This window comes from Salmo trutta, chromosome 35, assembly GCF_901001165.1.
Source record: "Salmo trutta chromosome 35, fSalTru1.1, whole genome shotgun sequence".
Classification (NCBI taxonomy): domain Eukaryota; kingdom Metazoa; phylum Chordata; class Actinopteri; order Salmoniformes; family Salmonidae; genus Salmo; species Salmo trutta.
This window is the reverse complement of record NC_042991.1, coordinates 2,220,012-2,247,900: the sequence shown is the minus strand read 5'-3', so window position 1 is coordinate 2,247,900 and position 27,889 is coordinate 2,220,012. Positions and strand designations below refer to the sequence as shown.

At 44.6% G+C, this 27,889-nt stretch overlaps 1 protein-coding gene across 3 annotated transcripts in view; it reads left to right on the top strand.

Moving 5' to 3' along the window:
* LOC115174446 (syntaxin-binding protein 5-like) overlaps positions 1-27,889 on the top strand; it is a 159,364-nt gene that overhangs the window by 1,442 nt on the left and 130,033 nt on the right. For all 3 annotated transcript variants that reach the window (XM_029732966.1, XM_029732965.1, XM_029732964.1), the window contains exon 2: positions 4,080-4,177. In XM_029732966.1, the coding sequence (XP_029588826.1) occupies positions 4,080-4,177 (98 nt within the window). The remainder of the gene's footprint in view (positions 1-4,079; positions 4,178-27,889) is intronic.

The following is a 27,889-nucleotide window of genomic DNA, read 5'->3' as shown; positions in this document are numbered from 1 at the left end:
TGATACATAGGATACGTTGCTTTCTATTCAAATGGACAACCCCTTGAATTTTTTTTTTTACTATTTCTCACCGCAATATGGTGTGCGCCCATGTTATTTATGTGTAATTCAATTGGCATGTTTGGGCCAGGCCAAGATGACCTGAACACGATATTGAATTCAACACCTGTATAAGGGCTATTTTATTACACATGATCATGCAGCCACAGCTTCAAGTTCACGGCGATGTGCTGTAGTCCCTTGACTATCCAATACCTCAACCCCTCTGCAGAGTGGAGCACAGACTTCTTTTGAAATGAAATCCATACTTTTTAATGAATCGTTTATCAAATTCCACTGGGCAAAAACTGGTTGAATCAACGTTGTTTCACGTCATTTCAACCCTCCAAATATATGTGATGAAGTTTAATCAACATGGAAAACTGATTGGATTTGCAAAAAGTCCTCAAAGTAGGTAGCCTGGTGGTTAGAGCGTTGGACTCGTCACCTTAAAATCGAATTGAGATCGAATCCCCTGAACAAGGCAGTTAACCCACTGTTCCCAGGCCGTCATTGAAAATAAGAATTTGTTCTTAACTGACTTGCCTAGTTAAATAAATAAATAAATAAAAAGGGCATTCCATCTTTTTTCACCCAACTTTTAAATGTTTTATTTTATTTTTTACATTGAATTCATGTTAGTTGACAACCAAATGTAAATCAAAACTAGACATTGAACTGACATCTGTGCCCAGTGGGCTACAACCACTAACTGTGGATGTAGCCCACTGGTGATTGTATTTATTTATTTGGTGATTGTATCTATTTGATTATTAGGATTCCCATCAGCTGTTGGGAAAGCAGTAGCTACTCTTCCTGGGGTCCACAATAAACACAAAACATAACAAGTAACAAAACACTGATACACTGATAGACAAGGACAGTCACACACATTTAAAACACAACAAAAAAAATATACAAACAATACAACAAGAAAAATACATGTTTGTGTAAGTGTGTCTGTGTGTGTTTGTGTGTGTCCCATCACAGTCCCACCTTTCCATGAGATGTTCAATTCATTGTTCTTGTCTATTAATGTTCTGTATTATGTCCTGTTTCATGTTTTGTGGACCCCAGGAAGAGTAGCTGCTGCTTTCCCAACAGCTAATGGGGATCCTAATAAAATGTCAAATACCAATACATTTTTTAAAGGTGATTTTGATGTTTCCTTGAGTTATTGGCGATGGAAGGATGTTCCATGTGATCATGGCTCTGTATAATACTGTGCGTTGCCGTGACTTCGTTTTGGACTTGAGGACAGTGAAGAGATCCCTGGTGGCATGTCTTGTGGGATATTTACAGGTGTCTGAGCTGAATGTTATTTGATTATGCAGACAATCTGTAATTTTCCTCGCAGTAATATTTCTCATAAAAACTAGAAGAGAAGCAGTTCATCTCTCGTCAACCCTCGACCAGGAAAGACTGGCATGCATGTTGTTGATGTTAGTTCTATGTGCGCAGGGCGTGCTGCTATGTTTTGAGCCAGCTGCAGCTTTGCTAGGTCTTTGCTGCACTTGACCGTATTGCCAGACAGTAATCAAGATGGGACAAGACCAGAGCCAGAACATCTAGTACAGTTGATTTTTGTGTAAAAAACTCAGAACATCTTGTTATAACAGACATACCTCTCCCCATCTTCACAACAACTTTGTCAATATGACTTGACTATGATAATTGACCATCCAATGTTATACCTAGGAGTTTAGCTTCCTCAACTTGCTCAATGGTCACACCCATTATGCACAACTCCAATTTTGGTTTAGGTCTTAGAGAATGTTTTGAAACAAATACAATGCTTTTACTTTTAGATGTAATAATAGTAATAACAATTCATTTAATTTGTAAAGTGCTTTTCTCACACCCAAGGTGCTAAAAAATCATACAAAATAATAATAAAAACCATCCAAAACACAGAACACAGACAACAATCAAAGCTATATACAGTTGTCGTCAGATCCGGAAGACATGAGAACAGGGTTAGCAGAGGTCCTTGAAGGCTTTTCTGAACAGCAAGGTCTTGGGCTGTGCCTTCAAAGGAGGACAGAGACTCTGCAGCCCTAATAGTGTCTGAAAGTGCATTCCACAGCTGTGGAATCATGCAACTGAAAGCCCTGTCATCCATAGCTTTTAATCTGCTGCGGGGCTGCTGAGAGGAGACGGACCTGGAGGAGCGAGATGTGAATTATAGATCTGTCATTGTCATTGAAAGCAAGTCTAAGAAGCGGTAGATTTGTTCTATGTGCGCTATTTCTATGCTTTTTGCATCTTTTACTTTTGATTTTGTACACCAGCTTCAAACAGCTGAAAATACTATATTTTTGCTTATTGAAAATATATTTCACAGCATTTTAGATGGTACAATGATTCTCTACACTGTACATTGCTCGTTTTGTCACATCAACTCAAATTAGACAAACTATTAGAATTTTAGCAACCAAGAAATGGCGGAGCGATTTCTGCATATTGCACCTTTTAAGACCAGTTTATTATTAATCACCCATTCTGAAACTGACTTTAACTTTTTATTTAGAATTCAGTGAGCTCACTGGCTTTGGGTGCTGACATGTAGTGTGTAGAGTCATCCATACAGAGTCATTCTAGCTTTGTGTAAGACCAGTGGCAAATCATTTGTAGAAATAGAGAAGAGTAACGGCCCAAGGACACTGCCCTGATGGACACCGCCCTGATGGACACCGCATTGTACATATCTGATGTTAAAAAAGCTTGAATTGAAGAACACTCTCTCTGTGTTCTATTGGATAAATTGACATTTTATTAAAAAGTATGGATTTCAGAAAACAAGGGTACACAACAACAGAAGACATACATAGGTACACGGTAAGGGTGTAAGAATTTAGACCAAATAGCGACTCTAAGAAGTCAGAGGTTCATTTAAAAACTCTAGTCTGCACTCAACTCCATCTAGCAGTTGAGGTGCTTGACTACCCCTTGGCATGACATTAGGCATACATACAGTTTTTTTTATCACTTGGGGCGATGGCAGCCCAGTGTTGAGTGATGCTGCTCATTTCTACGTGGCACAGTTTTGTGCGCTTTAACATGAATATTAGTGAATGCTCTTGGGAAAGATTAATATCATTAGGCCTACATAATGTAAATGATTTGTGGTAGCCTATAGCATCGACTTGAAAACGCAGGGCTATTGGTGAGGTGTTTTTCTCCATCGCAAGAGTGCACGAGGGTTTCAACATTTGCACATGGCTGGACCTGTGTAGGCCTAATATCTGGAATGGTTGGCTAGAACAGCCTAAGCTACATGTCACCAATTATTTTGGTGAAAATACAAATAAAATTAAAATAGGTCTTGTGGTTTTGATCTAGCCGGGTCCTGGGGTGTCATAATTGGGTTGGCGCTCCAGGCGCATATGGTCGAGGGAAATTATCCAAAGCCCAGCCTGTGTTGCCGCTACTGCCTGCGCTAGGGCAGGTGTCTGCTACAATGGAGCGGCTCTTACGTAATATGCTTTAGCACTCTGTTCTACTCTGGCTTTAAGCAAACAAGTAGGCTACAACAACTCGCCGACTGACTTACTGACTGATGCAATAGGCTCCAGCAGCACCAGCATATTGTGGTAGACCTGTCACGCCCCAAAGTGATGGGTTTTATTGCTGTGTTTTATTTCTACAGTAATAATGTAATCACGACTAGTTGCTATGTGGGAGACGCCATCAAAAGAGATGGTGTTGTTGCTATTATCTGAAAATGGGCCTATGCACACAATATGATGGAACCTAACTGTTACGATAAAAAAAAATCCCACATAAAATGCTAGTTTTTTCGAGGGTAATTGCTGTTGTGCTCATTGTGTTGCTGTATATTTTTGTTCCTTTGACTGTTCATTTCACGTGTTCATTCACAGACTTCAAATTGCAGTTTGAGTAAGATTATTGATTGTATTATTTGGACACAAAACTAACATTACTCTATTGTGAGAACGCTCATGAAAATTCCCTCTAACCATGATTTACCTGTTTCTTCCTCATCGCCCTGCTTTGCTGCCCTTTCATTGGACGCCCAGACTGTCCGTCATGGCTTCCCCTATCAGCCGTCGTCCATGGCCCATGACCCAGTCCAGAAGATCCTGGCCATTGGGACCCAGAGTGGGGCCCTCCGACTGTATCCTTTCTGTGTGGGGCTGTGTTTAACTCCATTGATTTGTTTGTGTTTTGTACCCTGGGTTCCTGGGGAAAGCTCTGCATGGGGCTACTCTCAGCCCAGACCAGCAGCAGGTAGGTGGATGGATGGGTGGATAGATGAATGTTTGGATAGATGGATGAATGGATAGATTAGATAGAAAGACAATCAGAATGTCCTTGGAAGAACAGGCTGAGCTCATGTTTTTATGTATAATCAGTCTACCCATATGTAATAACACATCTTACAGTATAATTGCATGTTACATTGTTCAAATAAAACATCCTGATATAGAGCTAGCAGCCTGTTTACAGGGACAACAGCTTGCTGTGCTTCACAACACAAAGCAGTGGAATGGCACCACAGGGAGCCATAGCTACAGAGAGCACCCTCCCACTAGCTCGCCTCCTGCCTGCCTCTCTGCCTGCCTGCGTCAGGCCCCTTTACTGTTCCAGCGTGTGTTCTCGCTGAAAAACAACTCACTCGGGTGTGATTAAGGGGCGGACAGGTGGGCGGCAACATGCCTCTGTCTCTCTGCCTGTCTGTGTCTGTCTTTTTGTCCCTCCATGCTGTCTCTTTCTGTCTCTCCCCAATGTCTGCCTTTGTTCCTGCTTGCTGTCTTGTACAAGTGGGCTTCATTTCTACTTATATCTGAATGAGATGAGGCAACAAAAAAAATCTCAGTTCTATAGGACCACGATAACGGTGTTGATCTATTTGCATTGATATTAGATTGGCGTCAATCAAGATGTAACCATAGACTTGTTGATATGCTGGTCAATATACATTGATGCAACATGTGCTTTCTTTGACCACTTCAGTTGATGTTGAACTGTCAGTGAATGGTTCAGGGTTTGACTATTCTTCCTCCTCACTGATGTTGGTAGCTTTGAATTTGAGAGAATAGAAAAATGTTGTGACTTCAGTCAGCTCTTTGAGTGATGTGGAACAGACAGAGATAGGTTCTTATCTCTGGGAGAGGAAGGTGAATGGAGTCGTGCAACTGCCTGCGCTTTTTCCTTTTTCGATCAGTGCTCTAGATGATGACTCGGCTCGCTTTTGCCTAATCAGACAACGATGATGCCTGATAGAAAAGACATGCTCTTATTGTTACTTTTTTCATTTGTCCTTTGATGAAGATGATTTGGCTGAGGGTCTAGTAGTAGACATGTGCTATAGCTGTAGTTGTGTAGCCCTTGGTTTAAAGTATGTCTTTAGCTTCGTAGGCTGTAGCACTAGATTTGTCTCTGTGGCTCTGAGTCTGATTCTATTAGCCTTATAGGACTACTTGCTCGCTATACTTGTAACTATGTTCTGTAGCAATCCTTGCAGCTCTAGCTCTTTGTCTGTTGTGTGGCTGTATACTATAGTCTTAGGTCTTTGTTGTTCTGTCTGTCCTGTAGCTCTATGTCTGTCCTGTAGCTCTATCTCTGTCCTGTAGCTCTATGTCTGTCCTGTAGCTCTATCTCTGTCCTGTAGCTCTATGTCTGTCCAGTAGCTCTATCTCTGTCCTGTAGCTCTATCTCTGTCCTGTAGATTTGTCTCTGCCCTGTAGCTCTGTCTGTCCTGTAGCTCTATCTCTGTCCTGTAGCTATATGTCTGTCCTGTAGCTCTATCTCTGTCCTGTAGCTCTGTCTGTCCTGTAGCTCAATCTCTGCCCTGTAGCTCTATGTCTGTCCTGTAGCTCTATCTCTGGCCTGTAGCTCTTTCTCTGTCCTGTAGTTCTATGTCTGTCCAGTAGCTCTATCTCTATCCTGTACCTTTATGTCTGTCCTGTAGCTCTATGTTTGTCCTGCAGCTCTATGTCTGTCCCATAGCTCTATGCCTGTTCTGTAGCTCTATATCTGTCATGTAGCTCTATCTCTGTCCTTTAGCTATATGTATGTCCAGTACCTCTATCTCTATCCTCTAGTTTTATGTCTGTTCTGTAGCTCTATGTGTCCAGTAGCTGTATCTCTGTCCTGTAGCTATATGTCTGTCCAGTAGCTCTATCTCTCCTTGGCTTTATGTCTGTCCTGTAGCTCTATGTCTGTCCTGTAGCTCTATCTCTGTCCTGTAACTCTATGTTTGTCCTGTAGCTCTATCTCTGTCCTGTAGCTATGTCTGTCCTGTTGTTCTATGTCTGTCCCGCAGCTCTATGTCTGTCCAGCAGGTCTATGCCTGTTCTGCAGCTCTATCTCTGTCCTTTAGCTTTATGCCTGTCATGTAGCTCTATGTCTGTCCTGTAGCTCTATGTCTGTCCTGTAGCTCTATGTCTGTTCTGTAGCACTATCTCTGTCCTGTAGCTCTATGTCTGGCTCGTAGCTCTATGTCTGTCTTGCAGCGCTATGTATGTCCTGTAGCTCTATCTCTGTCCTGTAGCTCTATGTCTGTCCTTTAGTTCTATGTTTGTCCTCTAGCTCAACAGTATGTCCTGTAGCGCTATATCTGTTCTGTAGCACTATCTCTGTCCTGTAGCTCTATGTCTGTCCAGTAGCTTTGTCTCTATCATGTAGCTCTATGTTTGTCCTGTAGCTTTATGTCTGCCCTGTAGCTCTATGTCTGTCCTGCAGCTCTATGTCTGTCCTGTAGCTCTATGTTTGTCCTGTAGCTCAACAGTATGTCCTGTAGCTCTATGTATTTCCTGTAGCTCTATCTCTGTCCTGTAGCTCTATGCTGTGATTGCCTGCTAGGCTAGCTGTTATCAGTGTGTCTGTGGCGAGGCTGTTGGCGGTGCTCTCCTCTCCTTTCCTCCCATGGAGGATAACATGATGTGGCAGATCAAGGGCCTGAGTCTGGCAGCGGGCGGAGCTGAGCGGGCTGGAGAACTACGGCAGGGGAAGAGGAGAAGACAGGAGAGGGTCCCCAGATCTGCCAGCCTAGTGAATGGCCTGTGATCCTAAAAACTGTCCCGTTTGGGATGTTGGCCAGGATTAGGACGATGTGTTTACTGTCCCTTTGGTAATGTCAGAGAGAGAGAGAGAGAGAGAGAGAGAGAGAGAGAGAGAGAGAGAGAGAGAGAGAGAGAGAGAGAGAGAGAGAGAGAGAGAGAGAGAGAGAGAGAGAGAGAGAGAGAGAGAGAGAGAGAGAGAGAGAGAGAGAGAGAGAGAGAGAGAGAGAGAGAGAGAGAGAGAGAGAAGAGAGGAGAGAGAGAGAGAGAGAGGAGAGAGAGAGAGAGAGGGAGAGAGAGAGAGGAGAGAGAGAGAGAGAGAGAGAGAGAGAGGAGAGAGAGAGAGAGAGAGAGAGAGAGAGATAGAGAGAGAGAGAGAGGAGAGAGAGAGAGAGAGAGAGAGAGAGAGAGAGAGAGAGAGAGACGCATGCAGAAACACAGAGAGAGACACAAAGAGAGAGAGAGTGAAAGAGACAGAAAAAACACAGAGCGATAGAGGAGAAGAGAAGAGGGGAGAAGGAGAAAATAATTATCTTGATGTCATGCGCCACTTAACTGCTCAGCTAAGGTTAGACCCATGCAGCTCGTGTGATTTTCAACAAGCATGAAAGTCATATTGATCTGTGTGTTGTAATGAGCCTTACTGCACATGCACGCATGCACACACACACACGCCCCGTCTCAATTGTTTGGGATCAATCTGCGTCATAGGCATATCTCTGCAGCAATATTTTCTTTGTCTCAAAATATGTAGGGAGCAATTGAAAGATGTCTGGCTGCACCAGCAGTTTAGCTATATTAAATGATCTGCTCATTGAAGTGTGAGAAGATAGAGAGAAAGGACTGTGTTACATATTACAGATGGGATATGTGGTAAAGCCCAAGGGTACTTCCCTTCTTCAAGTAACCACTGATCTCACATGACCATATCAGTGGCCATATATCCATGGCTTCTAGAATGAGAGGAAAGATGGAAGGAGGTGTTTCTACAGTATTGAACTAGGTCCGTAATCTGTGTGTGTGTTTTGGATGGCCTATGGGTGTTTCTATGCAGCAGTGCCTGGCGTGATGACTCCTTCACACCAGGGTGGGCGAGCAGGGAAAATGGCAGTCCTATAACCCAGCCGGCCAGACACAGATCAATGGGGCAAATTGTCGCTCCGCACACCGACAGATTATCTCATCACCGGGGCAGAGGGTGTTGGAGAAATCACACACAGAGATACACACACACACACACACACACACACACACACACACACACACACACACACACACACACACACACACAGAGACACACACACTCACAGAGATACACACACACACACACACACACACACACACACACACACACACACACACACACACACACAGATGAATGCTCTGGCACACATACACATAGGCACACGCGTACACATACACGCACCCACACACACACATTGCAGAGTTATACACTCCATTTTCATCCATGTTGCCTCTTTGTTGTTTAATGCATTATTGGTCCATAGTATTGGTATTACAATGCGACTCGAATCGCTATCTGGCTTACCCCTTCCCTGCTGTAGGGATCTGGTTGTAGAGATCTGGCTGTAGAGATCTGGCTGTACAGATCTGCTGTAGAGATCAGGCTGTAGAGATCTGCTGTAGAGATCTGGTTGTAAAGATCTGGATGTAGAGATCTGGTTGTAGAGATCTGGTTGTAGAGATCTGGTTGTAGAGATCTGGCTGTAGAGATCTGGTTGTAGAGATCTGGCTGTAGAGATTTGGCTGTAGAGATCTGGCTGTAGAGATCTAGCTGTAGAGATCTGGCTGTAGAGATCTGGCTGTAGAGATCTGGCTGTAGAGATCTGGCTGTAGAGATCTGGCTGTAGAGATCTGGCTGTAGAGATCTGGCGTAGAGATCTGGTGTAGAGATCTGCTGTAGAGATCTGGTAGTAGAGATCTGGTTGTAGAAATCTGCTGTAGAGATATGGTAGTAGAGATCTGGTTGTAGAGATCTGGTTGTAGAGATCTGCTGTAGAGATCTGGTAGTAGAGATCTGACTGTAGAAATCCGCTGTAGAGATCTGGTAGTAGAGATCTGGCTGTAGAGATCTGGCTGTAGAGATCTGGCTGTAGAGATCTGGCTGTAGAGATCTGGCTGTAGAGATCTGGTTGTAGAGATCTGGCTGTAGAGATCGGGTTGTAGAGATCGGGTTGTAGAGATCTGCTGTAGAGATCTGCTGTAGAGATTTGGTTGTAGAGATCTGGCTGTAGAGATCTGGCTGTAGAGATCTGGCTGTAGAGATCTGGCTGTAGAGATCTGCTTATAGAGATCTGCTTATAGAGATCTGCTGTAGAGATCTGGTTGTAGAGATCTGCTGTAGAGATCTGGTAGTAGAGATCTGGTTGTAGAAATCTGCTGTAGAGATATGGTAGTAGAGATCTGGTTGTAGAGATCTGGTTGTAGAGATCTGACTGTAGAAATCCGCTGTAGAGATCTGGTAGTAGAGATCTGGCAGTAGAGATCTGGCTGTAGAGATCTGGCTGTAGAGATCTGGCTGTAGAGATCTGGCTGTAGAGATCTGGCTGTAGAGATCTGGCTGTAGAGATCTGGCTGTAGAGATCGGGTTGTAGAGATCGGGTTGTAGAGATCTGCTGTAGAGATCTGCTGTAGAGATCTGGCTGTAGAGATCTGGCTGTAGAGATCTGGCTGTAGAGATCTGGCTGTAGAGATCTGGCTGTAGAGATCTGCTTATAGAGATCTGCTTATAGAGATCTGCCGTAGAGATCTGGTTGTAGAGATCTGGAGTAGAGATCTGGTTGTAGAGATCTGGAGTAGAGATCTGGAGTAGAGGTCTGGTTGTGGAGATCTGGCTGTAGAGATCTGGCTGTAGAGATCTGCCTTAGAGATCTGGTGGTAGAGGTCTGGTGGTAGAGGTCTGGTTGTAGAGATCTGGTTGTAGAGATCTGGCTATAGAGATCTGGTGGTAGAGGTCTGGTGGTAGAGGTCTGGTTGTAGAGATCTGGTTGTTCAGATCTGCTGTAGAGATCTGGTTGTTCAGATCTGCTGTAGAGATCTGGTGGTAGAGGTCTGGTGGTAGAGGTCTGGTGGTAGAGATCTGGCTGTAGAGATCTGGCTGTAGAGATCTGGCTGTAGAGATCTGGCTGTAGAGATCTGGCTATAGAGATCTGGCTATAGAGATCTGGTTGTTCAGATCTGCTGTAGAGATCTGTCTGTAGAAATCTGCTGTAGAGGCGTAGCTTCTTACAGAGTGGTCCTCTGTGGCCTAGTCGGTAGAGCATGGCACTTGCAATGCCAAAGGCAGTGTGTTCGATTCCCACTGGGACCACCCATACATAAAATGTATGCACGCATGTCTGTAAGTCGTTTTGAATAAAAGCGTCTGCTTACATGTATATTATTATTATATATAGAGAGAGTAGAGCAGCTAGCTGTGATGCTGGATTGAGAGAGAGAGACTAATTAAACAGCACAGGCCAGCCTCACAGAGCAGAGATGTTCAATTTTCCAGGTCAGAAGCCACTGTGCATTTATGTATTGATCTATTTGTAGTTTTATCAGATTTTTTAAAATAATTTGGGATTTTTTACCCTTCCCTTCCCTGGTCTGGCGTCTCTCGTCATGAGCTAACCATTTCAGATGGCACTCCACAGTACAGTCCAGGCCTGGGGTTGTGTGTGTGTGTGTATGTGTGTGTGTGTGTGTGTGTGTGTGTGTGTGTGTGTGTGTGTGTGTGTGTGTGTTTGCGTGTGTATGCGTGTGTGGGTGTCAGTATTTACATAATGTGCTGAAGCTGAGGGGAGGGAAGGCTAAATGAGACAGCAACAGAGAGGCTGTTCAAAGTAGCCTGGCTGGTGTGGGTGTAGGTGTGTGTGTGTGTGTGTGTGTGTGTGTGTGTGTGTGTGTGTGTGTGTGTGTGTGTGTGTGTGTGTGTGTGTGTGCATATGTTTGTGTGTCTGGCTTTTGTGTGCACGTGTGTGTGTGTGAAATTAGCATGTGTATATTTTACAATCTCACCATGTGTGTGTGCATATATGGCTGCATTCACACAGGCAGCCCAATTATGATAAATGTTTCACCAATTGGTGTTTTGACCAATCAGATCAGCTCTGAAAAATATCTGATGTGAAAAGGTCTGATGTGATTGACCAAAAGACCAATTAGTGGAAAAAAAGATCAGAATTGGGCTGCCTGTGTAAACGAAGCCTATGTACACTCCCCCACATATTTTTTTGGACAGTGAAGCTAAAACCAGCATTTTGGATTTGAGAAATGTTTCTATGAGAAAACAGAACAGAATGCCACATTTTATTTTAGGGTATTTCCATACATTTCTGTTTTAATGTTTAGAAATGAATAGAGTCACTTTTATTGTAAATAAAAATATAATATGTTTCTGGACATACATTAATGAACCCAGCAAACAGGGGACGTCTTATTTCAGCTTTTATTTCATTCATCACATTCCCTGTGCGTCAGAAGTTTACATACACTCAATTAGTATTTGGTAGCATTGCCTTTAAATTGTTTAACTTGGGTCAAACGTTTCGGGTAGCCTTCCACAAGCTTCCCACAATAAGTTGGGTGAATTTTGGCCCATTCCTCCTGACAGAGCTGGTGTAACTGAGTCAGGTTTGTAGGCCTCCTTGCTCGCACATGCTTTTTAAGTTCTGCCCACACATTTTCTATGGGATTGAGGCCAGGGCTTTGTGATGGCCACTCCAATACCTTGACTTTGTTGTCCGTAAGCCATTTTGCCACAACTTTGGAAGTATGATTGGGGTCATTGTCCATTTGGAAGACCCATTTGTGACCAAGCTTTAACTTCCTGACTGATGTCTTGAGATGTTGCTTCAATATATCCACCTAATTTTACTTCGTCATGATGCCATCTATTTTGTGAAGTGCTCCAGTCCCTCCTGCAGCAAAGCACCCCCACAACATGATGCTGCCACCCCTGTGCTTCATGGTTGGGATGGGGTTCTTCGGCTTGCAAGCTTCCCCCTTTTTCCTCCAAACATAACGATGGTCATTATGGTCAAAGTATTTTTTTTGTTTCATCAGACCAGAGGACATTTCTTCAAAAAGTACAATCTTTGTCCCCATGTGCAGTTGCAAACTGTAGTCTGGCTTTTTTTATGGCAGTTTTGGAGCAGTGGCTTCTTCCTTGCTGTGCGGCAATTGAGGTTATGTCGATATAGGACTCGTTTTACTGTGGATATAGATACTTTTGTACCTGTTTCCTCCAGTATCTTCACAAGGTCCTTTGCTGTTGTTCTGGGATTGATTTGCACTTTTCGCACCAAAGTACGTTCATCTCTAGGAGACAGGCCGCATCTCCTTCCTCAGCGGTATGATGGCTGCGTGGTCCCATGGTGTTTATACTTGTGTACTATTGTTTGTACTGATGAACGTGGTACCTTCAGGCGTTTGGAAATTGCGCTCAAGTATGAACCAGACTTGTGGAGGTTTCTTTTGATTTTCCCATGATGTCAATCAAAGAGGCACTGAGTTTGAAGGTAGGCCTTGAAATACATCCACAGGTACACCTCCAATTGACTCAAATTATGTCAATTAACCTATCAGAAGCTTCTAAAGCCATGGCATAATTTTCTGGCATTTTCCAAGCTGTTTAAAGGCACAGTCAACTTAGTGTATGTAAACTTCTGACCCGCTGGAATTGTGATACAGTAAATTATAAGTTAAATAATCTGTCCGGAAAAATCACTTGTGTCATGCACAAAGTAGATGTCCTAATCGACCTGCCAAAACTATAGTTTGTCAACAAGAAATTTGTGAAGTGGTTGAAAAACAAGTTTTAATGACTCCAACCTAAGTGTATGTAAACTTCCAACTTCAACTGTATACAGTACGAGTCAAAATTTTGGACACACCTATTCATTCAAGTTTTTCTTTATTTTGACTATTTTCTACATTGTTGAATAATAGTGAAGACATTAAAAGTATGAAATAACACATATAGTGTCATGTTATAACCGAAAAAGTGTTAAACAAATCAAAATATATTTCATATTTGAGATTCTTCAAAGTGGCCACCCTTTGCCTTGATGACAGCTTTGGACACTCTTGGCATTCTCTCAACCATAAGTTAGTCACCTGGAATGCATTTCAATCAACAGGTGTGCCTTGTTAAAAGGTAATTTGTTGAATTTCTTTCCTTCTTAATGCGTTTGAGCCCATCAGTTGTGTTGTGACAAGGTAGGGTTGGTATACAGAAGATAGACCCATTTGGTAAAATACCAAGTCCGTTTTATGACAAGAACAGCTCAAATAAGCAAAGAGAAACAACAGTCCATTATTACTTTAAGACATGAAGTTATGTTAATCCGGAAAATTTCAAGAACTCTTAAAGTTTCTTCAAGTGCAGTTGCAAAAACCATCAAGCTCTATGATAAAACTGGCTCTCATGAGGACAGCCACAGGAAAGGAAGACCCAGAGTTACCTCTGCTGCAAAGGTTAAGTTCATTACAGTTCCCAGCCTCAGAAATTGCAGCCCAAATAAATGCTTCAGTGAGTTCAAGTTACAGACACATCTCAACATCAACTGTTCAGTGGACACTGCATAAATCAGGCCTTCATGGTCGATTTGCCACTACTGAAGGGAAACAAGAAGACAATACTTGCTATGGCCAAGAGACACGAGCAATGTGTATTAGACTGGTGGAAATCTGTCCTTTGGTGTGATGAGTCCAAATTTGAGATTTTTGTGAGACGCAGAGTACGTGAACAGATGATCTCCACATGTGTGGTTCCCACTGTGAAACATGGCAGAGGAGGTGTGATGGTGTGGGGGTGCTTTGCTGGTGGCACTGTCTGTGATTTATTTAGAATTCAAGGCACACTTAACCAGCATGGCTACCACAGCATTCTGCAGTGATATGCCATCCCATCTGGTTTGCGCTTAATGGGACTATAATTTGTTTTTCAACATGACAATGACCCAACACATCTCCAGGCTGTGTAAGGGCTATTTGACCAAGAAGGAGAGTGATGGAGTGCTGCATCAGATGACCTGGCCTCCACAATTACCCAACCTCAACCCAATTGAGATGGTTTGGAATGAGTTGGACCGCAGAGTGAAGGAAAAGCACCCAACAAACTCCTTCAAGACTGTTGGAAAAGCATTCCAGGTGAAGCTGCTTGTGAGAATGCCAAGAGTGTGCAAAACTGTCTTCAAGGCAAAGGGAAAAGAATTTGATTTGTCTCACACATTTTTGGTTACTACATGATTCCATATGTGTTATTTTGATGTCTTCGTCATTCTACAATGTAGACAATATAAAAAATAAAGAAAAACCCTTCAATGAGTAAGTGTGTCCAAACTTTTGACTGGGACTGTAATACAGTGCCTTGCAAAAGTATTCATCCCCCTGGGTGTTTTTCCTATTTGTTGCATTAAAAACTGTCATTTAAATTGATTTCTATTTGGATTTCATTTAATGGACATACACAAAATAGTCCTAATTTGGTGAAGTGAAATGAACAAAATTATGAAAGAATTACGGAAAAGTGATGTGTGCATATGTATCCCCCCTTTCGCTATGAAGCCCCTAAATAAGATCTGGTGCAACCAATTACTTTCAGAAGTCCCATTATTAGTTAAATAAAGTCCACCTGTGTGCCATCTAAGTGCCACATGATCTGTCACATGATCTCAGTATATATACACCTGTTCTGAAAGACCCCAGAGTCTGCAACACCATTAAGCAAGGGGCACCACCAAGCAAACGGCACCATGAAGACCATAGAGCTCTCCAAACAGGTCATGGACAAAGTTTTGGAGAAGTACAGATCAGGGTTGGGTTAATAAAAAATATCAGAAACTTTGAACATCCCACGGAGCACCATTAAATCCATTATTAAAAAACGGAAAGACTATAGCACCACAACAAACCTGCCAAGAGAGGGCCGCCCACCAAAACTCACAGACCAGGCAAGGAGGGCATTAATCAGAGAGGCAACAAAGAGACCAAAGATAACCCTAAAGGAGCTGCAAAGCTCCACAGGGGAGATTGGAGTATCTGTCCATAGGACCAATTTAAGCCGTATGCTCCACAGAGCTGGGCTTTACGTAAGAGTGGCCAGAAAAAAGCCATTGCTTAAAGAAAAAAATAAGCAAACATGCTTGGTGTTTGCCAAATGCATGTGGGAGACTCCCCAAACATACGGAAGAAGGTACTCTGGTCAGATGAGACTAAAATTGTGTTTTTTGGCAATCATGGAAAACACTATGTCTGGCACAAACCCAACACCTCTCATCACCCCGAGAATATCATCCCCATGGTGGTGGCAGCATCATGCGGTGGGGATGTTTTTCATCAGCAGGGACTGGGAAACTGGTCAGAATTGAAGGAATGATGGATGGTGCTAAATACAGGGAAATTCTTGAGGGAAACCTGTTTCAGTCGTCCAGAGATTTGAGACTGGGACAGAGGTTCACCTTCCAGCAGGACAACGACCCTAAGCATACTGCTAAAGCAACACTCGAGTGGTTTAAGGGGAAACATTTACATTTCTTGGAATGATCAAAGCCCAGACCTCAATCCAATTGAGAATCTGTGGTGTGACTCAAAGATTGCTGTACACCAGCGGAACCCATCCAACTTGAAGGAGCTGGAGCAGTTTTGTCTTGAAGAATGGGCAAAAATCCCAGTGGCTAGATGTGCCAAGCTTATAGAGACATACCCCAAGAGACTTGCAGCTGTAATTGCTGCAAAAGGTGGATTTACAAGGTATTGACTTTGGGGGGGGTGAATAGTTATGCACGATATTTTTTGTCTTATTTCTTGTTTGTTTCACAATAAAAATATTCAAAGAGGTAGGCATGTTGTGTAAATCAAATGATACAACCCCCCCCAAAAATCAATTTTAATTCCAGGTTGTAAGGCAATAAAATAGGAAAAATGCCAAGGGGGGTGAATACTTTCGCAAGCCACTGTATGTGATGCATCTAGGCCAGGGTTGTTCAATTTCGGTCCTGGAGGTCCAAAACACTTCTGGTTTTCACCCTCTCCTTCTAAATAGGGACTAATTCAGACTTGGGACACCAGGTGAGTGCAATTAACATGAATTTCAAATCTGCCATGGGATTATTTCAATCTACGAGTCACACAAACACTCTTTGTAGGAAAAAAATGTTGGTAATTTGAACACTGCCCCTATTCAATAACTCTTTCTCCCCTCTACTTGAATACTTTTTTCAAAGAGGGGGGTCAGTACACACACTGGCTCTGCCTTTCACTCATCAAGCTCATATTAGCTCATCATAATGACACTCTCTTCCCTCCCTTTCTCTGGCATTAGCTATTCCCCTCCACCATGGAGGCGGGAGGTAATTGGAAGGAGAGAGGGCGAGATCCTCAGATATGTGCCCACTAAGGTTGCCTCGCCGGGGGCATCCATCGACTGCAGCAGGCAGCCCTGGAAGGATTTCTTTGAAGTGTGGGGGCGATAAGATGGATCTATGGGCCCTGGGCAACCTTTGATGGAAAGACCCACTGGCTGAATGACAGACACTCTGTCAGCCTCTCTGCAGCCTCCAGCCTCCCGCCGGCCTGTCACCCCCTAAATGTAATGAAGTGTGTGTGTGTGTGTGTGTATGTCTCTACATTGCTCATTTCTGTGTGTGTGTGCCTGCCTCCATGTGTTCAACCTGTGTGGGTGTGTGCGCATGTGTTTGCAGTGTCTACCTGTATGTCTCCCCTCTTAGTGTCCAAATGAGGCCTGTATTTACAGTGAGGAGCCAGTCAAGTGAGTGCTGCCGTCGGTTGACTGTAATTAGTGCACAGGTAGGTGACCTCGCAGGGACCAGGTAGCCTGGCCTGGCCTGCACTGGGTCACAGCACAGCACACAGCCCAGTCTGGTTTCTACCTCACCTTGCCAACACACACACACAACCAACACCCAAACACTACCATCTGCAGTGCCAGGGGGAAGGAGAGGAGTGTTGATCAAAAGCAGTAGAGGAGGAGTAGAGTGAGAGAGAGAGAGAGAGAGAGAGAGAGAGAGAGAGAAAGACTGACACAACAGAAGGATAAGTAAACAGACCAAAACATAGTGGGTAAACTCCATTTCAATTTCTCTAAGATAACTCAGACGTAGAATTCCTCATTGGGAGTGCAATGCACCACAGATTCTGGACCACATACTCTGGTTACCATGGCCACATCATGCCACTTCAGTCCTGAATGTGGATTAATCTACTCCATGGTTTCCACGTAGGCAGGGGTCTGATCCACAGTACCCACCATTTATATTATATTCCTCTATTCCTTGTCTGCCTGTTAGGCCTCTATCGGGTCATCAAGATTTTTTATCATTCAATAACGTTGGTTGTGGAGTTAAAAGAGAGACCAAGTGGCTGGCGGACGAGGAAGGGAGCATCATTTTCTGAGTAAAGACAAAGTTGAATCTCTTGCTAAAACTTTCCCATTAGTGAACTGGTGAATCACGTGCCCTTCTTCCTAAGCAGAATAACACAAACACACACATGCATACACAGACAAAGACACACACACACACACACACACACACACACACACCACACACACACACACACACACACACACACACACACACACACACACACACACACACACACACACAGCCATCATTCTAGGCAGGACAGGGGCTCAACAGCAGAGAGATAAAGGATGGTTGGTCGGAGAGGCCCTAGGAGCCAGTAGAGTTATAGGAAGAGGTAATTGTACATACAGTACATTATTTAATAGGATCTGGAATGACATCACAAACAGATGATTTCTATGACAACCTATTTTCTTGTTCAAAAGCCATCCTGTAGATCTTGTCATGGCTAAGAGACTTTGGGTTGAAAAACACTGTGAAATATACACTGTCAAAGTGGACAGGGATGGTGACCACCTCCATCTAGTGAGATTACAAAAGGGTACAGCAGCTTTACAGATGTTAAAAAAGCCCTTTAGTACAATGACATTGACTGTACTCACAATCCTTCCTAATATTGAGTTGCGTGATTCTCTCTCCCCCCCCCCCCCCCCCCTTACAAGGTGTTAAGAGCGTAAAACAGGGCTGCTGGCCAATGTTGACTCCAATGCTTCCCACAGTTGTGTCAAGTTGACAGGATGTCCTTTGGGTGGTGGACCATTCTTGATACACACGGAAAACTGTTGAGCGAGAAAAACCGAGCAGCATTGCAGTTCTGACAATTTTTTTACCCGTTCAAAGACGCTTAAATCTTTTGTCTTGCCCATTAACCCTTTCATTGGGACACATACACAATCCATGTCTCATTTGTCTCAAGGCTTAAAAATCCTTCTTTAAGCTGTCTCCTTCCCTTCATCTAAGTATTTGGACAAATTTGCTTAGAGTGTATTACATTTTTTGAAAAGTTTAGTATTTGGTCCCATATTACTAGCTCACAATGACTACATCATGCTTGTGACTCTACAAACTCATTGGATGCATTTGCAGTTTGTTTTAGTTGCGTTTCAGACAGGGTTGGGTGGGTTACTTTCTAAATGCAATCCGTTATAGTTCCTAGTTACCTGTCTAAAATGGTAATCAGTAATGTTATTATTGGATTACCCAAACTAAGTAACATAATCTCCTTAATTTCAGTTACTTTAGATTACATTCCCTTTAAGAGCCATTTGAAAATATTACCAATGGAACAAAATGCACAGTGGCTTGCGAAAGTATTCACCCCCTTGGCATTTTTCCTATATTGTTGCCTTACAACCTGGAATTAAAATGGATTTTGGGGGGGTTTGTATCATTTGATTTACACAACATGGCTACCACTTTGAAGATGCAACATATTTTTTATTGTGAAACAAACAAGAAATAAGACAAAAAAACTGAAAACTTGAGCGTGCATAACTATTCACCCCCCCCCCCCCCCATTTTGCAGCAAGTACAGCTGCAAGTCTCTTGGAGCATGTCTCTATAAGCTTGGGACATCTAGCCACTGGGATTTTTGCCCATTGATGGTCAAAAGGTTCAATTTTAGTCTCATCTGACCAGAGTACCTTCTTCCATATGTTTGGGGGAGTCTCCCACATGCCTTTTGGCGAACACCTAACGTGATTGCTTATTTTACTGGTGCCCCATGGGATGTTCAAAGTTTTGGATATTTTTTATTAACCCAACCCTGATCTGTACTTCTCCACAACTTTGTCCCTGACCTGTTTGGATAGCTCCTTGGTCTTCATGGTGCCGCTTGCTTGGTGGTGCCACTTGCTTAGTGGTTTTGCAGACTCTGGGGTCTTTCAGAACAGGTGTATATATTCTGAGATCATGTGACAGATCATGTGACGCTTAGATTGCACACAGATGGACTTTATTAAACTAATTATGTGACTGGTTGCACCAGATCTTATTTAGGGGCTTCATAGCTAAGGGTGGTGGATACATATGCACCCACCACTTTTTAATTTTACTTTATTTATTTTTTTAAACAAGTTATTTTTTTCATTTCACTTCACCAATTTTTACTATTTTGTGTATGTCCATTACATGAAATCTAAATACAAATCCATTTAAATTACAGGTTGTAATGCAACAATATAGGAAACACACCAAGGGGGTGAATACTTTTGCAAGGCACTGTAACACATCACGTAGCATAGGTGTGTCAAACTCATTCAATGAAGGGCCAAGTTTCTGCATGTTTTTTGTTTTTTCCTTTCAATTAAGACCAAGCCAACCAGGTGAGGGAAGTTCCTTACTAATTATTGACTTTAATTCATCAATCATGTACAAGGGTGTATCGAAAACCTGCAGACACCCGGCCCTCCGTGGAATTAGTTTGACACGTGACATACCTGGTAGTCAACACATGTTGTCACAGCGGTCTAAGGCACTGCATCTCAGTGCTTGAGATGTCACTACAGACACCCTGGTTCGATTCCACAACCGATCGTGGTTGGGAGTGCCATAGGGCGGTCCACAATTGGCATTGTGAATAAGAATTTACTTAACTGACTTGCCTTGTTAAATGAAGGTTACATATATTTTTTTTAATAGCACATCCCCACTCCCACCTCCCCAGTCCTGCCATAGTGTAATCTAGGAGTCCCCTCCCACAGGAGACTCAGCTGCTATGGAAAACTACAGACAGATAGAGGCTATGGAAATTGAACACTGGCTATGGGTATAACTGGGTTTACTGCACTGTAAGGCCGGTTGGAAGAAGTAGACTGTCCAGACTATACAGAAACTTGGCCAATGTTACCTAGTGTTGATTTTTCAGTGTAACATTTCTAGTGTAGAGTCAGGGTTAAATTAACTCAGTAAGAGTGAAATTAACACTCAGTCGTGTAAAATAAACCCAGTGTTGGTTTTAATAACCACTGTTGAGTGTGAAAGTGTGATTGTGTCAGTTTTCCTCTGTGGAGAGTAAAACATTCTCATTCTCACCGCGCCCATAATTATCAGATTTCCCAGCATGTTCTACTGCAGGTCACACTTCTTAGATTGTTTTTGATATCTGTATTTTTGTATGTACATTGATTGATTGATTGATTGATCTTATGCTACACAAAGATAAATAACATATACTTTTCTAAACTAATCCAATTAGTTAGATTTATTGCACCTGTTTCTGAAATGGTTTTCCAGTTTAAATGGATTAGTTAGTCTCCTCACAATGTTCCTAACCCTAACCCTAATAGTCTGGACGACCACCACCGTGTTGGGAGTCGGCCAATTACGCACGGCTGAAATGCGGTCACTCTCAATCTCCACCCCTGAGGTGGAAATGACCTGTATGTCAAGGCTGAGAAATGCCTGTTCTTCCAACAGTCCGTCTCCTTCCTAGGGTACCGCATTTCCACCTCAGGGGTGGAGATGGAGAGTGACCACATTTCAGCTGTGCGTAATTGGCCGACTCCCACCACGGTAAAGGAGGTGCAGCGGTTTCTAGGGTTTGCCAATTACTACCGGAGGTTTATCTGGGGTTTTGGTCAGGTAGCGGCTCCCATTACCTCACTGCTGAAGGGGGGACCGGTACGTTTGCAGTGGTCGGCTAAGGCGGACAGGGCTTTTGGTCACCTGAGGGCTTTGTTTACCTCGGCTCCCGTGCTGGCCCATCCGGATCCGTCTTTGGCGTTCATAGTGGAGGTGGAAGCATCCGGGGCTGGGTTCGGATCTGTGCTCTCTTAACCCCCTGGGCACGCCACCGAAGCACCGCCCCTGTGCCTTCTTCTCGAGGAAGCTCAGCCCAGCGGAGCGAAACTATGATGTGGGGGACCGGGAGCTATTGGCTGTGGTTAAGGCTTTGAAGGCGTGGAGACATTGGCTTGAGGGGGCTAAACACCCTTTTCTCATCTGGACTGACCACCGCAATCTGGAGTACATCCGGGCAGCGAGGAGACTGAACCCTCGCCAGGCAAGGTGGGCCATGTTTTTCACCCGTTTTGTTTTCACACTTTCTTACAGACCAGGTTCCCAGAACGTGAGGGCAGATGCACTGTCCCGGCTGTATGACACAGAGGAGTGGCCCATGGATCCCACCCCCATACTCCCGGCGTCCTGTCTGGTGGCACCAGTAGTGTGGGAGCTGGACGCGGACATTGAGCAGGCGTTACGTGCAGAGCCCGCTCCCCTCCAGTGTCCCGCTGGGCATCTGTACGTTCCGTCTGCTGTCCGTGATCGGCTGATCTATTGGGCCCACACGTCACCTTCCTCTGGTCATCCAGGCATTGGTCGGACGGTGCGCTGTCTGAGTGGGAAGTACTGATGGCCCACTTTGGCCAAGGACGGGAGGGTTTATGTTTCCTCTTGCTCGGTGTGCGCTCAGTGTAAGGCTCCTAGGCACCTGCCCAGAGGTAAGCTACACCCCTTACCCGTTCCACAACGGCCATGGTTGCACCTGTCGATCGATTTCCTGACCGATCTCCCCCCATCACAGGGAAACACCACGATCCTGGTTGTTGTGGATCGTTTCTCTAAGTCCTGCCGTCTCCTTCCTCTGCCCGGTCTCCCTTCAGCCCTACAGACTGCGGAGGCCTTGTTTACGCACGTCTTCTGGCACAACGGGGTGCCTGAGACTATAGTGTCTGATCGGGGTTCCCAGTTCACTTCGAGGGTCTGGAGGGTGTTCATGGAACGTCTGGGGGTCTCGATCAGCCTTACTTCGGTTTTCACCCCGAGATTAACGGCAGGTGGAGAGAGTTAACCAGGATGTGGGTAGGATTCTGATGTCTTATTGCCAGGACCGGCCGGGGGAGTGGGTGGCGTTTGTGCCCTGGGAAGACATGGCCCAGAACTCGCTCCGCCACTCCTCCACTAACCTCTCCCCCTTCCAGTGCATACTGGGGTATCAGCCAGTTCTGGATCCTTGGCATCAGAGTCAGACTAAGGCTCCTGCGGTGGACGACTGGTTCCGGCAAGCGGAGGAGACATGGGACGCCGCTCATGTTCACCTTCAGCGCGCCGTGCTGCGCCAGAAAGCCAGCGCAGACCGTCACCGCAGTGAGGCCCCTGTGTTCGCACCGGGGGACCGGGTCTGGCTCTCGACCCGAAACCTGCCCCTCCGCCTGCCTTGCCGGAAGCTGGGTCCGCGGTTTGTGGGGCCATTTGAAGTCCTGAGGAGACTGAACGAGGTGAGTTACAGGTTACAGCTTCCCCCCGATTACTGTATTAACCTTTCGTTCCATGTGTCTCTCCTCAGGCCAGTGGTGGCTGGCCCGCTCCAGGAGTCTGAGGTGCGGGCGGTTCCTCCGCCCCCTCTGGAAATTGAGGGGGCCCCGGCGTACTTTGTTCGATCCATACTGGAATCGAGGCGTCAGGCAAGGGGCCTTCAGTACCTCGTGGACTGGGAGGGGTACGGTCCGGAGGAGAGATGCTGGGTTCTGGTGGAGGACGTATTGGACCTTCAATGCTGCGGGAGTTCCACCGTCTCCGTCCGGATCGCCCTGCAACTCGCCCTCCGGGTCGTCCTCAAGGCCGGTGTCGGCGCGCTGCTGGAGCCGCACGTCAAGGGGGGGGGGTACTGTCACGACTTCCACCGAAGTCGGTTCCACTTCTTGTTCGGGCGGCATTCGGCGTCACTGGTCTTCTAGCCATCGTCGATCCACTTTTCATTTTCCATTTGTTTTGTCTTGTTTTCCTACACACCTGGTTCTCATTTCCCTCATTAAGTGTTGTGTATTTAACCCTCTGTTCCCCCCATGTCTTTGTGTGGAATTGTCTGTTGTAAGTGCTTGTGCACATGTTTACTGGTGCCCGTCGGGTTTTCTACCCATGTTGGTTATTTATTTATGCCGTTGGTTTTGAAATTAAACTGCACCGGCTATTACCTAGTTCTGCCCTCCTGCGTCTGACTTCACTGCCACCAGTTACACACCCCTTACAGATAGGGTAAAAATTGGCTGTCAAATTAAGGCCTTAATGACATAAACTCAGCAAAAAAACGTCCTCTATGAACATAACAAAATTCAACAACTGAGACATAAACTGAACAAGTTCGACAGACATGTGACTAACAGAAATTGAATAATGTGTCCCTGAACAAAGGGGGGGGGGTCAAAATCAAAAGTAACAGTCAGTATCTGGTGTGGCCACCAGCTGCATTAAGTACTGCTCCTCATGGACAGCACCAGATTTGCCACTCTTGCTGTGAGATGTTACCCCACTCTTCCACCAAGGCACCTGCAAGTTCCCAGACATTTCGGGGGGGAATGGCACTAGCCCTCACCCTCCGATCCAACAGGTCCCAGACGTGCTCAATGGGATTGAGATCCGGGCTCTTCGCTGGTCATGGCAGAACACTGACATTCCTGTCCTGCAGGAAATCACGCACAAAACGAGCAGTTTGGCTGGTGGCATTATCATGCTGGAGGGTCATGTCAGGATGAGCCTGCAGAAAGGGTACCACATGAGGGAGGAGGATGTCTTCCCTGTAACGCAGAGCATTGAGCACTTTTTGCCAGTCCTATCTGGTCCAGCGATGGTGGGTTTGTGCCCATAGGTGACATTGTTGCCGGTGATGTCTGGTGAGGACCTCCCTTACAACAGGCATACAAGCCCTCAGTTCAGCCTCTCTCAGCCTATTGCGGACAGTCTGAGCCCTGATGGAGGGATTTTGTGTTCCTGGTGTAACTCGGGCAGTTGTTGTTGCCATCCTGTACCTGTCCCGCAGGTCGTACCGATCCTGTGCAGGTGTTGTTAAATGTGGTCTGCCACTGCGAGGACGATCAGCTGTCCATCCTGTCTCTCTGTAGCGCTGTCTTAGGCGTCTCACAGTACAGACATTGCAATTTATTGCCCTGGCCACATCTGCAGTCCTCATGCCTCCTTGCAACATGCCTAAGGCACGTGCATGCAGATGAGCCTGTTAGTGATACCAATGGGCATCTTTCTTTTGGTGTTTTAGTAGAAAGGCCTCTTTAGTGTCCTAAGTTGTCATAACTGTGACCTACCGTCTGTAAGCTGTTAGTGTCTTAAATGTACAGTATGTGAAAGTAATTGAGATATTTGAAATAGTATTTGAACCCAGGTCTGACACACACACACACACACACACACACACACACACACACACACACACACACACACACACACACACACACACACACACACACACACACACACAACCACCAACCAGGGCCTTGCTACTTTTTAAAGTGTCTCCAGGCCTGTTAGTGATACCAATGTGGAGATTGTTTGCAAGCAAGGTTTCTTTGCTACACTGCACGTATCAATCACCTGCTAACTAACTGATAACCAACTGGTTAGCTATATTGGGCTAGTTACCTACATAATCTACTATAGCTAGTTACTGTATGCTTACTATGGCTACAGTGGCTTGTTTCTCTGGCTGCTACATTGGCTAAATTAACAGATATATTCTAACAAGAAGACTAGTTAGCCCAATAATGGCACAGCCACCCTTGCTAGCTAGACAAAGCCTTTATAGCCTGCTCCTACTCTAGCTATATTGTTTCTGTGCAGCTCTATGCCAACTGAAGGCCAAGAGCTGAGTTCGCCTTATGTAACAAATCTGCTAAAAATACAACACTTTTATCATAAAACATGTTATCTTTCTTATCCTTGCAAGCCCCAAGTAGAAGTACAGTATTTGTCAGAGAAATATGGATTCTATCCTAGAGTCATCACTACAAACCCTGGTTCGATTCCAGGCTGTATCACAACCGGCCGTGATTGGGAGTCCCATAGGGTGACGCACGATTGGCCCAGCGTCGTTCGGGTTCAGCCGTCATTGTAAATATTGTAAAACTGAGCACGCCCCCATTCTCATCGACGGGGCTGTAGTGGAGCAGGTTGAGAGCTTCAAGTTCCTTGGTGTCCACATCAACAACAAACTATCATGGTCCAAACACACCAAGACAGTCGTGAAGAGGGCACGACAAAGCCTATTCCCCCTCAGGGAACTAAAAAGATTTGGCATGGGTCCTGAGATCCACAAAGGGTTCTACAGCTGCAACATTGAGAGCATCCTGACTGGTTGCATCACTGCCTGGTACGGCAATTGCGCGGCCTCTGACCGCAAGGCACTACAGAGGGTAGTGTGTACGACCCAGTACATCCCTGGGGCTAAGCTGCCTGCCATCCAGGACCTCTACACCAGGCAGTGTCAGAGGAAGGCCCTAAAAATTGTCAAAGACCCCAGCCACCCCAGTCATAGACTCTTCTCTCTACTACCGCATGGCAAGCAATACCGGAGTGCCAAGTCTAGGACAAAAAGGCTTCTCAACAGTTTTTACCCCCAAGCCATAAGACTCCTGAACAGGTAATCAAATGGCTACCCGGACTATTTGCATTGTGTGCCCCCCCAACCCCTCTTTTTACGCTGCTGCTACTCTCTGTTTATCATATATGCATTGTCACTTTAACTATACATTCATGTACATACTACCTCAATTGGGCCGACCAATCAGTGCTCCCACACATTGGCTAACCGGGCTATCTGCATTGTGTCTCACCCACCACCCGCCAACCCCCTCTTTTACGCTACTGCTACTCTCTGTTCATATATGCATAGTCACTTTAACCATATCTACATGTACATGCTACCTCAATCAGCCTGACTAACCGGTGTCTGTATGTAGCCTCGCTACTTTTATAGCCTCGCTACTGTATATAGCCTGTCTTTTTACTGTTGTTTTATTTTTTTACCTACCTATTGTTCTCCTAATACCTTTTTTGCACTATTGGTTAGAGCCTGTTGTCACAAATATCTTCGTCTTCTGACGATAATGCGAAATCGTCATCGGAAAAGGTAGACCAATACGCAGCAGGTGTGCAGTTGTTCATTTTGAACATTTAATTAAATCAACACGAATACAAAACAACAAATAAGAAAACGAACGATAAACTGACAGTCCTGTTAGGCTTACTTACGCTAAACACGGAACAATCACCCACAAATAACAAACACACCCTAATATATGGGACTCTCAATCAAAGGCAGATAGACAACACCTGCCTTCAACTGAGAGTCCCAACCCCAATTAACCAAACATGGAACACACTCACCAGACTACACATAGAAATACATAAACATAGACCATCAACCAAAAACCCGGAAATACTAAATCAAACACCCTTTAAACAAACACACCACCCTGAACCACATAAAACAAATACCCTCTGCCACGTCCTGACCAAACTACAATACTAATTAACCTTTATACAGGCCAGGACGTGACACCTGTAAGTAAGCATTTCACTGTAAGGTCTACACCTGTGACAAATAAACTTGGATTTGATTTGAATAAGAATTTGTTGTTAATTAAGACAGTCTTGAGCCTCACAAATTAGCAGTTTAATACTTGGTTGGAAATAGTGTGTTTGAATGTAGGGTTTAACCATGGTAAAGGTGTATAGTGTGTTGGAACGTAGGGCTTAGGTGTGGTAAAGGGGTTTAGTCTGGGTTTGACTGCGAGTTTTTGGAGATATCTTTGATGTATGGCGGAACCTGCAACTCTTTCTCCTGGTGTTTGAAGCTGTGAAAGAGTCACGGTGAATACTGAGCCTACGCTGCACTCCATCCTTTTATGCTCCATTTCTCTTTTTCTTTCTTTCTTTCTTTTTCTTTCTTTCTTTCTTTCTTTCTTTCTTTCTTTCTTTCTTTCTTTCTTTCTTTCTTTCTTTCTTTCTTTCTTTCTTTCTTTCTTTCTTTCTTTCCCCTGTCTCTCTCCCTCTTCTTTCTTTCTTTCTTTCTTTCTTTCTTTCTTTCTTTCTTTCTTTCTTTCTTTCTTTCTTTCTTTCTTTCTTTCCCCTGTCTCTCTCCCTCTTCTTTCTTTCTTTCTTTCTTTCTTTCTTTCTTTCTTTCTTTCTTTCTTTCTTTCTTTCTTTCTTTCTTTCTTTCTTTCTTTCTTTCTTTCTTTCCCCTGTCTCTCTCCCTCTTTCTTTTGATCTCTCTGAGTGAGTTACTCCTCTCTATCACGTCTCTCTATTCCCTCAGTGATGATGAATGATCAGCATTACTCTGACTGTAAGCCTAACTTAAGTTGATCACAGCCCAGCCCCAGGATCTGCCAATCACTATCGTATAAATAATATATAATATTATTGTCATGTAGATGTGATGGTATTTACTCCCAGCCATTACTCTCCTGTCCTGTTGCTCCTCCGTAGGCAGCAGATGACAGTGTCATCACAGTGAGAGTATGGGGAAGACGCACACACACGTTCTTGCGCACGTGGGATGACTCGGGCTTTAATGCCTAGCCACGTGGCTGTCATGATAACCGCCCACCCCCCCCCCCCATAGCTGAGGACCTGTATTAATGTGTTTGTGTGCGTGCACGTTGGCCACAGGGATGTTTGTCTTTTTTCGTCTGATTATGCTAG